The 13,748-nt window shown below is 37.2% G+C and overlaps 1 protein-coding gene across 1 annotated transcript; it reads left to right on the top strand.

Annotated features, from left to right (window-relative positions):
- Positions 1-1,962: 1,962 nt before the first annotated feature.
- LOC105786813 (uncharacterized) lies at positions 1,963-4,022 on the top strand. Its single transcript, XM_012613288.1, has 2 exons — positions 1,963-2,448; positions 3,153-4,022. The coding sequence occupies exons 1-2, from the start codon at positions 1,963-1,965 to the stop codon at positions 4,020-4,022; spliced, it is 1,356 nt and encodes a 451-aa protein (XP_012468742.1).
- The last annotated feature ends 9,726 nt before the right edge of the window (positions 4,023-13,748 follow it).

Below are 13,748 nucleotides of genomic sequence, written 5' to 3'. Positions count from 1 at the left end.
AACCTATAAAAGAACAGGAAATGACAGAACAAAGGAAATATGAGGCAGTCAAGCCCATCAATGAGCCAGTAGGAGAGGAAGAGGCCAAAGAATTCCTCAAGTTCTTAAAGCACGGTGAATACAATGTGGTAGAATAGTTGTATAAACAACCAGCACGCATATTTATGCTAGCATTGCTTTTGAGTTCGGAAGTACATCGAAGCACGTTAATGAAAGTGTTGAATGAAACCTACGTGGCCAATGATATCTCTGTCAACAAATTAGATCGGTTGGTTAGCAATATAAGTGTTGATAATTTCATCTTCTTCAATGACAATGAAATACCACCTAGAAGTATGGGGTCTACTAAAGCTTTGCACATTACTACCCGATGCAAAGGGTACACTTTACATGGGGTTCTAATTGATAATGGATCAGCATTAAATATACTACCATTGTCCACACTCAACAAGTTACTAGTGGATAGCTCGCATATAAAGTCGTGCTAGAATATTGTGAGGGCATTTGATGGCACCGAGAGGAAGGTTATGGGGAGAATTGAAATACCATTATTAATTGGTCCAACTGTCTATGAGGTAGATTTCCTTGTAATGAACATCAAACCTTCCTACAATTATTTGTTAGGAAGGCCATGGATACATTCGGCAGGGGCTGTACCTTCGTCATTGCATCAAAAGCTGAAGTTGATATCAGAGGGTCGATTGGTGACGATAAATGTCGAAGAGGACATTATTGCAGCCGTAACTAGTAATGCACCGTACTTGGAGACAAATGAGGAGGCAGTCGAATGTTCTTTCCGGTCCTTAGAGTTTGTGAATGCCACATTTATTACCGTGGGGAGCAGAATGCTTGTGCCAAAAATGTCTAAGGCTACAAGATTGGGTTTACAGTTGATGGTAGGAAGAGGAGCCCTGGCGGGAAAAGGACTGAGGAGACATCTTCAGGGAAGAGTTGAGGTTCCAATGTTGAAGGACAAGTATGACTGTTTTGGCTTAGGGTACAAGTCAAATACAAGACAAAGAAGGAAGGAGATATAGAATAGGTAAGGGAAAAGAAGGGCACGCATAAATGGGGAGGAAATCAAGTGGGAACCGATGATATTCCCTCACATATCTGAAAATTTTGTGTTAGGTGGGATTATCCCTGCCGAGCGAAAGATACCAATGAGAAAAAATATTGAAGAAGTGTTGGAAGGCAATCATATAAATGCCATAGAGACGGCTGAAAGAGGGACCTTGTTAGAAATACGCCCTTACGAACCTGTGAGCGAGCTAAATAATTGGACTGCGGAAGAAATCCCTGTAGACTTTAGAGCTTATTCAGAGTAATGTTCAGAACATTCTTGTTGTTTTTAGCCTAAAAATGATAGGAATTCCTTTGTGAAATAGGCTCATGTCTGAACGTTATTATTCTAATAAAATACATTTTTGCATTCACTTTAAGCAAAATATTCTTTTATTCTTTCATTTGTTTGATATTGTCTTCCAAATCATTCTTTCATTACATCTATAATCATATTGTACAAATGATCATTCATAAATTCATATATTCTTTGTATATTCTTTGGTACCCACCGTAGGTCCCCAGATATCAATGACATGAGTGACACTGCTACAAACTCAGAATTTCCTTTTGAACGAGACATGTGTTTAGAGGGATTGCATGACTTCGAAGATGACGTAGTCTGTGGCTTATCTCCGGACTTGTTCAGAACAGGAAAAGAGACAAATCCTACCTCACAAGGAGTCAATAGAAATTGTGAGTTTGGAAGAGGGAAAAAAGTTGAATATTGGAACTGACATTACCACAGGGACGAGGCGAGATCTCATTGAGTTACTCCAAGAATTCAAAGACGTCTTTGCATGGTCATACCGAGATATGCCGGGATTAAGCACTGACATCATAGTGCATCGCCTTCCTATAAGAGAGGATTGCAAGCCAGTACAGTAGAAACTCCGAAAGATGAAGCCTGATATTGTGCTAAAAATAAAGGAGGAGGTCAAAAAGCAGTTTGATGCTGGGTTCTTACAGGCGATCAAGTACTCTAAATGGGTAGCCAATATTGTCCCAGTCCCTAAAAAAGATGGGAAAGTAAGGATGTGCGTCGATTACAAGGACCTGAACAATGCCAGCCCAAAAGATAATTTCCCATTGCCTCATGTCGACACTCTGGTGGATAATACAGCAGGCTACTCTCTGTTTTCCTTTATGGGCGGCTTCTCTGGATACAATCAGATAAAGATGCATCCCGAAGATATGGGGAAGACCACATTCTTCACATTGTGGGGAACGTTTTGCTATAAGGTGATGCCGTTTGGTTTAAAGAATATTGGGGTAACATATCAAAGAGCTATGGTAGCCTTATTCCTTGATATGATGCACAAAGAAATCGATGCTTACGTTGACGATATGAATGCAAAATCCAGGACAGAAGAGGAACATGTACAGGTCCTGAGAAAGTTGTTCTTAAGACTGAGAAAGTTCCAGCTCAAGCTTAACCCAACGAAATGCACTTTATGAGCTAGGTCAGGAAAAATGTTAGGTTTTATAGTCAATGAAAAAGGAATCGAGGTCGACCCAGATAAGGTCAAGATGATACGAGATTTACCTTCGCCACAACTCAGAAGGAAGTTCGAGATTTCTTAGGAAGATTGAATTACATTGCTCGGTTCATTTTACAACTAACTGAGAAATGTGACCCTATATTCCGTCTTTTGAAGAAACATAATCCAGGTGAATGGGATGAAGAATGCTAGGAAGCTTTTGACAGGGTAAAACAGTACTTGTCTAATACTCCAGTACTATCGCCACCTAGCCCCGATAGGCCACTGATACTGTATTTGGCAGTGTTTGACAATTCCATGGGATGTGTGCTAGGCCAACATGATGAGACAGGAAAGAAAGAAAGGGCGATATACTATCTCAATAAAAAATTCACTGATTCTGAAATGAGATACTCGTCTGTTGAGAAATTGTATTGTGCTTTGATCTGGATGACTCGGAGACTGAGACAGTACATGTTGTACCACACGACTTGGTTGATTTCAAAATTAAACTCTTTAAAGTATATGATGGAGGCGACTGTTTTGAATGGGAGGATGGCTAGATGACAGATTTTACTTTCTGAATTTAACATAGTCTATGTGAGTCAGAAGGCCGTAAAAGGGAGTACAATAGCTGACTTTCTAGCTAGTAGAGCCTTAGAGGATTACGAGCCCTTAAATTTTGATTTATCGAATGAGGACTTGATGTATATGGCAACTACTAAAGATGATTCTCAAGTGGGTCACATTTGGAAGCTAAACTTTGATGGAGCCTCGAACGCTATGGGCAGTGGAATTGGGGCAGTCTTAGTGTCCCCAGATGGGGATCACTATCCTTTTACTTGCAAGTTGGATTTTGATTGCACAAATAATATGGCAGAATATGAAGCATGCATCATGGGCATTCGTGCGGTTATAGAGCGTGAAATCAAAGTACTAGAGGTATATGGGGATTCTGCATTGGTGATATACCAACTCAAAGGTAAATGGGAAGCGAGAGATCCTAAATTAATCAGTTATCGAAAGCTGGTTCTCGAATTGATTGAAGAGTTTGATGACATTACTTTCTGCTATCTCCCACGAGATGAAAACCAGATGGCTGACGCGTTAGCCACTCTAGCCTTCATAATTAAAGTGAACAGACAGGAGGACATGAAGCTTATCCAGATGAACATCTATGAAGCCCCAGCTCAGTGTTACAATATCGAAGAAGGAGAAAAGGATGATAGTCCTTGGTATCAAGATATATTGCGATATGTGAAGAATCGTGAATATCCTGACCAGGCAGTTGAGAATGATAAGAGGACTCTGAGAAGACTAGCCATTGATTATGTCTTAGATGAGGAGATTTTATATAAAAAGGGAAAGGATCAGGTACTATTAAGATGTGTGAAGGCTGTGGAGGCTAAGAAAATCTTGGAGGATGTCCAAGAGGGTATTTGCGGAACGCATGTCAGTGGTTTCACAATGGCTAGATAGATTATGAGATTCATGTACTACTGGTGCACCATAGAAGGAAATTGCATCAATTATGCTAAGAAGTGCCATAAATGCCAAATTTATGGTGATAAAGTGCTTGCACCTCCTTCGCCTCTTCATTTTATGATTTCTCCATGGCTTTTCCCCATGTGGGGTATGGATATCATTGGGCCAATATCACCGAAAGCTTCTAATGGGTATCGTTTCATCTTTGTGGTTATCGATTACTTTACCAAATGAGTAGAAGCTACTTCGTATGCTAATGTCACAAGTCAGCAGTCAGCAAGTTCTTGAAAAAGGAGATCATATGTCGATATGGAATGCCCAAGAGAATCATATCTGACAATGTGTTGAATTTGAACAACAGCTCAATAGCTGAGGTTTATAGTCAATTTAAGATTAAGCATCACAATTCGTCACCGTATCGCTCAAAAATGAATGGTGCAGTGGAAGCTGCCAATAAGAATATCAAGAGAATTGTGGGAAAAATGGTTGAGACTTATAGGGACTGGCATGAGAAATTACCATTTGCCCTCCTTGCTTATCGAACATCAATCAGGACTTCTACCGGGGCAACGCCTTTCTCCTTGGTTTATGGTATAGAGGCAGTGTTACCTATTGAAGTCGAAATCCCTTCTCTCCGGGTGTTGGCTAAACTAAAGTTGGAGGAAGCAGAATGGGTCCAATTTCGATACGATCAGTTGAACTTAATAGAGGGAAAAGGCTAAAAGCTATCCAACACGGTCAGATGTATCAAAGCCGAATGATGCGGGCCTACAACAAAAAGGTTCGTCCAAGAGAATTCCACGAGGGGGACCTAGTATTGAAAAATATCCTTCCTATACAAAAGAATTTTAGAGGGAAGTGGATGCCAAATCGGGAAGGTCCATATGTTGTAAAGAAAGCCTTTTCCGGAGGAGTTCTTATCTTGTGCGAGATGGATGGCAAAAACTTGCCAAACCCTATAAATTCAGATGCAGTCAAGAGGTACTTTACTTAAAAGGAGAAGGGATCAAGGTGAAAACCCGCAAAGCACGCTTTGAGTCCTTAAAAAAATATTAAAGGAGAGGCCAAGGTGAAAACCCGCAAAGGGCGCCTTGAGACCAAAGGGGATTTAAGTTGAAAACCCGAAAAGGGCAGCTCAGATTTTGATCAAGATGGGACATGAGGTGATCGGAGTAACTCAAAATTTTGATTGGGACATGTGGTGATCTTGCTATGCCTGAGTTAACAGGAAAGGGGATGCGACGTTTAGGGCATTGACAAAGTACTGTAGATCTCCTAAACACATGTCTTCATAAAGTTTGTGCAAAGAAGCTCAAGCTGCGATATCTAGGGCACCTAGTCTTAATACTATTTATATTGAACTTGTTGTCCCTGGAATACTTTATTCTTTGCTATTCTTGGAATACTTTATTCCTTTCAAGAAACTTGTTCTCAATCAGTTTTTTTATATATATACATACTTCTCGATAATTTATTCACTTTGAGCTATCCTATTCTTATCCAGTGTTATAATCTTTTGCAAGCATGTTGCATTAGAATAATGATTAATGGACTAATAAAACTTTCACAAGGGAAGTTTTGCATATTACTCTAGAAGTTTCTAAATAATACAGTAATCTGAAACAGGACTATTGTTAGAATACACCAAGCTTAAATGTTGAAATATCTAAGAAGGAAAATTCTAAATTGAGATTATCCCTTCAGATATCCCTTCAGATTTTTTTTGTCAAAAGTATTGATTGAAAAAAATGACAAGATGTTATGTTGGTGATAAAGATTCAATCACCAAGTAATAAAAAGGGGTTTCCTTGGAGAAGAGAATCATTCATTTGTGTATTAGCATGGTGTAAAGGGCCAAAGTGTTTCACATTCCATATCCTTGAATCGCGATAGGAGAAGATCGAGGAAAAACCAGATTTTTCTACCCTTGGGTTACAGTGGGAAGAAGAGGGTAGAAATTTTGTGTCCTAGTGGATTGAGCTTTGAAGCTTATAGTGGGGCAATCTGATTAGGTTTTGTTTTGGATGCTGGACGGGCAAGAAGGTGTCATAGCACGTAGGTGATAAGACCTTAATAAACTTTGAGCAATGACAACATAAGCGATAAAGAAGGATCATTCTAAAAAAATGACATTTTGCATTCATGCAAACATCACTCATACATGTCTAGTTAGGAGCATTTGATTCATTTTGATCATGGCATCCTAATTATTAGGCATAATTAGGTTTATAAAATGGATTATACAGGTCATGTTCCCCAAAGAACAGATCAGCGAATATAGCAGATCTTGCCTCCCTAAGCAGTAGCGAAGCATATCGAATACGGCAAGTCTTATCTTCCCAAGGTAGTAGAGAAGCAGAGTTAAGCTACCAGCCTTATCTCCCTGAGCAGCAGTGGAGTAGGTTGAAAATAGCATATCTTGTCTTCCTGTATTGGAAGTGAAGTAGATCGAAGATAGTAGATTTTGCCTTCCTGTGCTGACAACAAAGCAGATCGAAGACACCAATATCATTTCCTTGGCTTTGCAGGGGAATAGATTAAAGCTGAAGGCAGCGAATCTCATTTCTATGGCGTCGTACTAGATTAAAGTTGAGGTCAGCGAATCTCATTTCCATGGCGTCGTAGTAGATTAAAGCTGAGGGCAGCGAATCTCATTTCCATGACGTCGTAGTAGATTAAAGCTGAGGGTAGCGAATCTCATTTCCTTGGCGTTGCAGTGGAATAAATTGAAGCTGAGGGCAACGAATTTTATTTCCCTAGCGTCATAGTAGATAGCAGCGAATCCTATCTCTTTGGTATTACAGTGGAACAAATTAAAGCTAAAGACAGCGAATCTTGTTTCCCAGACGTTACAGTTAAATAAGATTGAAGCTACAACAACGAATCTTACTTCTCTGATGTTGCAGTAAATAAGATTCAAGTGACAACAGCGAATCTTACTTCTCTGACATTACAGTAAAGCAGATTGAAGCTACAACAGCGAATCTTACTTCTCCAACGTTACAAATTGAAGCTATAACGGCGAATCTTACTTCCCCGACGTTGCAGTGAAGCAAGTTAAAGCTACAACAGCAAATTTTACTTCTCTGACGTTGCAGAAAAATAGATTAAAGCTAAAGACAACGAATCTTATTTCCTCTGAAGATGCAGTAAGTGGAATGAGGCTACTTGAAGAATAGAAGCACCAAGGTCCAAGCTCTACCGGACAAAATTGGTCATTTCTAGGGTCTTTGCTCCGTTCCCGTTACACGACAACGAGCAAAGAGGGGCAACTGTTATACCCATTTTACCGGCCCAGTTAACAAATGAAATAAATAAATCCAAATTAAAAGTCCAAATAGCAGCCCAATCAGAAACTCAATTAACCTAGCCCAAACTCAATACCCAATAACAAACCCTAGCCCACAAAAAAAACAAAAAAAAAACAAAAAAACCCTAAGCAAAAAATCAGCAGCCACCGCCGCCAACTCCAGCCTCCGTGCGCGCCGCCGTTCCCGCACATGCCGCCATGTTCGCCTGCAAAAGGACTAGGAGAGTCCAACAACAACACAAACAGTGTAAAAAAATAAAAAAAAATAGGAAATTTTGGGCTATAAAAAGACCCGAATCTATGTTTATTGAAAAACACCAATAAATCAAAAGAGATCGGAAAAAAATCATTTCAAATATCGATCTTTCTCAAAGGTAGCTTTTTTATTTTTTTCGGTTTACTTATCTACTTATTTATTTTTATTTTATTTTTGTTTGTTCAAAGAAATCGAAAGTAAAAAAGGGTAAAAATCGTACCTATATTGCAAAAGAGATGTCGATTCCGATGAAAATCGGTGTTGTTTAAGGCCGAGAGTTGAAAAAACAAAAAAAAATTAGAATTTTTTGGCCACCGCGGACGGCGGCGGCGTCGTCGACGACCGACGGCCGCCACTGTGGCCAGCGGCCGGAGCCATGGCCGGATCTTGGGAAGAGTGAGAGAGTTTGAGAGAAAATTTTTGGGTTTTTTTTTTAAAAATAAAGGAGAAGTGGGATTTTTTTTTTGTATTTATAGCTTACCCAAAACGGCGCTGTTTTGGGCCAAAGGGTAAGCTCATAAAACGGCGTCGTTTTATTAATAGCCCGTCCGACTCGACCCACTCCAGGGGGATCCGCGCGTCTTCCTTAAATGGGTTATTTACAACCTTGGCCCTTCTGCGTTTATTCGTTTTTTAAATTCACTCCCTCCTTATTTTTTTAAATTTTTTAAATTTGGCCCCAGAATTTCGTTTGGTTTTTGATCAGATCCCTCCGTGAAACGGTGCTCATGGGTGATCAGAATAATTTTTTTTTCAGTCCCCGCACTTTTGCGCGTGATTTATTTTAATCCCCCAATTGACCCTATCATTTATTTTTTTCTAAATTGGCCCCTAAGTATTATTTAAATTTCAATTTAATCCAAGGCATTTTTTATTTATCTATTATTTTATTTATTTACCTATACTTATTTTCATTTATTATTTATTTATTATTATTCCTTCAATCTTTGCATTTAAAAATAAACTTTTAAACATTTTTTATATACTCATGGTGCGGTTTTATATTTTTTCCCTCATGTCATCTTGTTTATTTATTGATTTAAATATTATTAATACGTTTATTATTGCATTATTTTATTTGTTTATATTATTTAATATATATATATTTAAAGCTTTGAAATATTCGCTGTTATTATTATCATTCTTATTATTATTATTATTATTATTATTATTATTATTATTATTATTATTATTACTATTGTTATTATATTTTATAACAATTTGTCTAACTTTTGCATGCATAATTTTATTCTATTTATATCACTGTCATATATTATTATTTTATCTTATAATGTATTATTTTATTTCTTTTAAAATCCAGTATAATGCATATATTTTGATGCTTTTTATTTTGTAGTATATATTTTTTAAAATTCATTTTATATATATTTTTATGTTTTAAAGATTTATATGAAAGTATTTTTATATAATATTGTTTTATATGTACATGTACAATTTATATTAAAAGACTTTTATTCTTTAGATATATTATTGATTTGTTTAAACTACTGAAATTGTTTTATACATAAGTTTTCAAAATATTCAGCGTACAAGATTCTTGAGGAGATTGTGCCCTAACTTACTGGGCTTCAGTTTTTTTCGTTGAATTTAAATAGCTGAGTATCCTTTTTTTTAATAAAATCGTAAACATTTCAAGTTTAAAACTTACCCTCGGGAATTCAAAGGGTTTTGTCCTAACTCACAGGATACGACATTTTGTTATCGCGAGATGTTTTTTTTAAACCAAAGCAAATTAGTGCGTGGTCGTCAAAATTTCAAAGAATCGTACCTTAACTTATGAGGTTTTGATTTCTTCATAGAAATAAGATGACCAAACTTTTTAGTTTTCAAATTAATAAATCTCAATAAAGATTTTAAAAGGAGAATCATTTTTTTAAATCTTTTTCATTCGACCTTAAGACATTAAATAATTAATTCGGTACCAATTTTGGGCGTTACGAGGGTGCTAATCCTTCCTCATACGTAACTGACTCCCGAACCTATTTTTCTAAAACTCGTAGACCAAAACCGTTTTTAGGTGACCCAATCACACCTCAATAAAAGATTTGTGGTGACTCCCAATTTTCGTTTTTAAATCGAAACAAATTTCTGTTAAAAAACGGTTTCGACAATAGGTATATGATGTGTTTAGTATATGCATGAAAATGTAGTCTCGAAAGTTGGTATAATTTGCTATTATATGGTTTGATTGAATATGAAATGAATGGTCTTATAATTCGGCTAAGTAATGAGGTAAATGATGGAAGCATTTTTGACCTATAATATGTGTTAGTAATTTCCTTGGAATGGATATGCTGTCTTTGGATTTGGATATTTGGTATAATTTATTAAAGACCTATGTGTGGATGTATAATTTGCCTTATGAGTTAGTTTGAAGATGATGTTAGGTTGGTGTGTATTCGGCCTTAGTACTTAACTTATTTTGGGAAATATGTTACATGGTTTAAGATGTGCTTATAATGTTTTATGATTTAAAAATGTTTGAATGAATAATTTTGGTAATTGATTGATTATGTATTCGGTAATGTATACTAATGAAATTGCTTTGGTCATTTGTGAGATAATAAGTGTTGAAATGTGTTGTTAAATGGCATGATTTAGAGCATATAAAATTGGTATTATGTTTTGATTCGGCTAAGTACATAGAAAATGGCCAAAGAAAGTCGAGTGAACATTGAAATAATTTGGTTATGTTACAAGTTTTCAAATGAATATTATAATGTCTTATAAATAAATGTTGCATTATCTCACTTGGTTTAAAAAGTGAAATATGCTTGTTTATAAGCTAGGTATTCAAATATAATGCATGTAATGTTTGTATGTTTGAATATTATACTTAATAAGTATAAGTAGTTTAATGTTAATGCATGTTAGTTGGTTTTTTTTAAATAAATAAAAAATTGATTAAATATATGGTATGTAAAAGTTTGAATTTTGAAGCATGGATAGTTTATGTATTAATGGTAATAAAGCATGGTTGGCTTTTATTTGATTAAGTGATTTATATGTATAATGCTTTATATGAGTGGGCTATGTTCTGTTCGGTAATACTTCGTAACCCTAATCCGGTGATGAATACGGGTTAGGGGTGTTATATTTTAATTGGTATCAGAGCTATGGTTTAGTCGATTCTAGGACTAACGTAGTGCGTGTGAGTCTAGCTATACATGCCATATTTTTATACTGCGATAGTGTGATGATTCCTGACAATTGAAATGTGTTTTCTTATAGTAAAAGGATCCCGATCGAGCCGTAGCTGATGATTTGGAAAGTAATGTGCCTGCTCCTGTTTAGGGGGCAGCGCCGGTTGATTCTCAATTGACTTCGAGTAACTAAGAGGAAGAGGTTAAACAAGTCTTTTACCAAATGATGAATGATTGGTTTACTCAGTATATCCAGACAAATCCGGCTGTTCCATAACCTCCTACCCCATCGATTCCCCCTCAAATACCTGTAATGCCGTAAGTTATTGATCTAGTGCGATTGAATAAGCCGCTGGTTGATAAAATCCAAAAATATGGGGCTAAAGAATTCAAAGCCACTAATGATGATGCTGAGCGAGTTGAATTCTGTCTCAATAATACTATCCGTGTGTTTGATGAGCTATCTTGTACCCCTGACGAGTGCATAAAATGTGATGTATCTTTGTTAAGGGACATTGCATATCATTGGTGGAATATGCTAGTATCGGTAGTTCCGAAAGAATGGGTCACTTGGGAGTTCTTTCAGACAGAATTCCAGAAGAAATATATCAGTTAGAGATTCATTGACAAAAAACGTAAAGAATTTCTCGAGTTAAAACAGGGTCGCATGACTGTGATAGAATATGAACGAAAATTTGTGAGACTTAGTAGATATGCTCGAGAATGTGTGTCAACTGAAGCTATAATGTGTAAAAGATTTGAAGACGGGTTAAATGAAGATGTTAAAATGCTAGTTGGCGTCCTTAAAATAAAAGAGTTCGTGGTACTTGTTGAGCGAGCATGTAAAGCCGAAGAGCTTGGAAAAGAGAAAAGAAAAGCTGATTTTGAAGCCAGAGATTTTCATAAGAGATCATCGAGTAAAACGCTTCAGTCAGTATCAAAGAAATTCAGAGATAATTTTAGCCATTCAAAAGCTACACCAGGTTATTCTAGACGTGATCGGGATAGACCACCTGTGAGCTCGAAAGCTACCTCAGTAGCTAGTGTTGGTAACGTCAGACCGAATCAACTTAAGGGCAAACATTACGGTAAACGACATTCCGATAGCTGTAGATTGAATGATCGGGCTTATTTTAAATATGGACTGATGGATCATTTCATCTGTGAATACCCTGAGTTAGCGGAGCAAAATATCATACAGAGTACGAGACAGAGTAACATATCAGCTCGAGGTAAACCACCTAGAAACACGGGTAATGTGAGTAGAGAACAGAAAGGAACCAAAGAGACAATTGTTAGATTTGAGGCTCGCGCACTTGCCAGAGCCTATGCTATTCGCACTCGAGAAGAGGCTTCATCCCCAGATGTTATTACTGGTACTTTCACTCTCTATGGTGCTAGTGTTGTTGCATTGATTGATCCTGGTTCAACTCATTCTTATGTATGTGAGACTTTAGTATCCAGTAAGACTTAGCCTGTAGAGTCTACTGCATTTGTGATTAGAGTATCGAACCCCTTAGGCCAGTGTGTATTGGTTGATAAAGTGTGCAAGAAATGCCCATTAATGATTCAAGATTCATGTTTTCTGGCTGATTTGATGTTGTTGCCATTTGACGAATTTGATATAATTCTGGGTATGGATTGATTAACCTTGCACGATGCTATTGTGAATTGCAAACGGAAGACTGTTGAATTGTGATGTCAGAATAATGAGATTATTCGAATTGAAACTAATGATCGGAATGGTTTACCGATAGTAATATCTTCGATGTTAACTCAGATATATGTGAGAAAGGGTTGTGAAGCTTACTTTGCTTATGTGCCCGATTCTAAAGTGATTGAAAAAAAAGATTGAATCAGTACCAATTATGTATGAGTATCTAGATGTGTTTCCCGAAGAATTACTGGGTTTGCCACCGATCCGGAAGGTAGAGTTTGGTATTGAATTAGTGTCAAGGGCAACTCCGATATCGATAGCTCCGTATAGAATGGCACCGACAGAATTAAAAGAGTTGAAGACTCAGTTGCAAGAATTGACTAACAGAGGCTTCGCACGACCGAGTTTCTCTCCTTCGGGTGCACCGATCTTGTTTGTGAAAAAGAAAGATGAAACTATGAGAATGTGCATTGATTACCGACAACTCAATAAGGTGACTATAAAGAATAAATATCCTTTGCCACGGATTGACGACCTGTTCAATCAGTTGAAAGGGGCTACTGTGTTTTCTAAGATAGATTTCAGATCAGGCTACTATCAGTTGCGAGTTAAAGAATCCGATGTGCTGAAAACTGCTTTCCGAACGAGGTACGGACACTATAAGTTTCTGGTTATGCCTTTCGGACTTACTAATGCACCTACTGTTTTTATGGATTTAATGTATCGGATCTTCAGACAGTATTTGGATCGATTTGCGGTTGTGTTCATAGATGACATATTGATCTATTCCCGTGACGAAACTGAGCATGCTGAACATCTGAGATTTGTGCTACAGACTTTGCGTGAAAAACAGTTGTATGCGAAGTTTAGTAAATGTGAGTTCTGTTACGAGAAGTTAGTTTTCTGGGACATGTTGTATCAGCATCGGGTATTTGGGTTGATCCGAACAAGGTTTCGGCTATACTAGATTGGAAGCCTCCTAGAAATGTATCCAAGGTACGAAGTTTTTTGGGACTAGATGGTTACTATAGACGATTCATAAAAGGTTTCTCTATGATTGCAGCCCCGATGACGCAACTACTTCAAAAAGATGTTAAGTTCGAATGGTCAGAAAAGTGCCAGAAAAGTTTCGATCAGTTGAAAGCTCTGTTGACCGAAGCTCCGTTGTTAGTTCAGCCAGAATCGGGTAAAGAATTCGTAATCTTTAGTGATGCATCTCTAAATGGTTTGGGCTGTGTTTTGATGCAAGAAGGCAAAGTTATAGCATATGCTTCGGGACAGTTAAAGCTGCACGAAAAGAACTATCTGACACATGATCTAGAATTGGCAGCTA

Source organism: Gossypium raimondii, chromosome 1 (assembly GCF_025698545.1).
Source record: "Gossypium raimondii isolate GPD5lz chromosome 1, ASM2569854v1, whole genome shotgun sequence".
Lineage (NCBI taxonomy): Eukaryota > Viridiplantae > Streptophyta > Magnoliopsida > Malvales > Malvaceae > Gossypium > Gossypium raimondii.
This window is presented reverse-complemented; position numbering and strand designations above follow the sequence as displayed.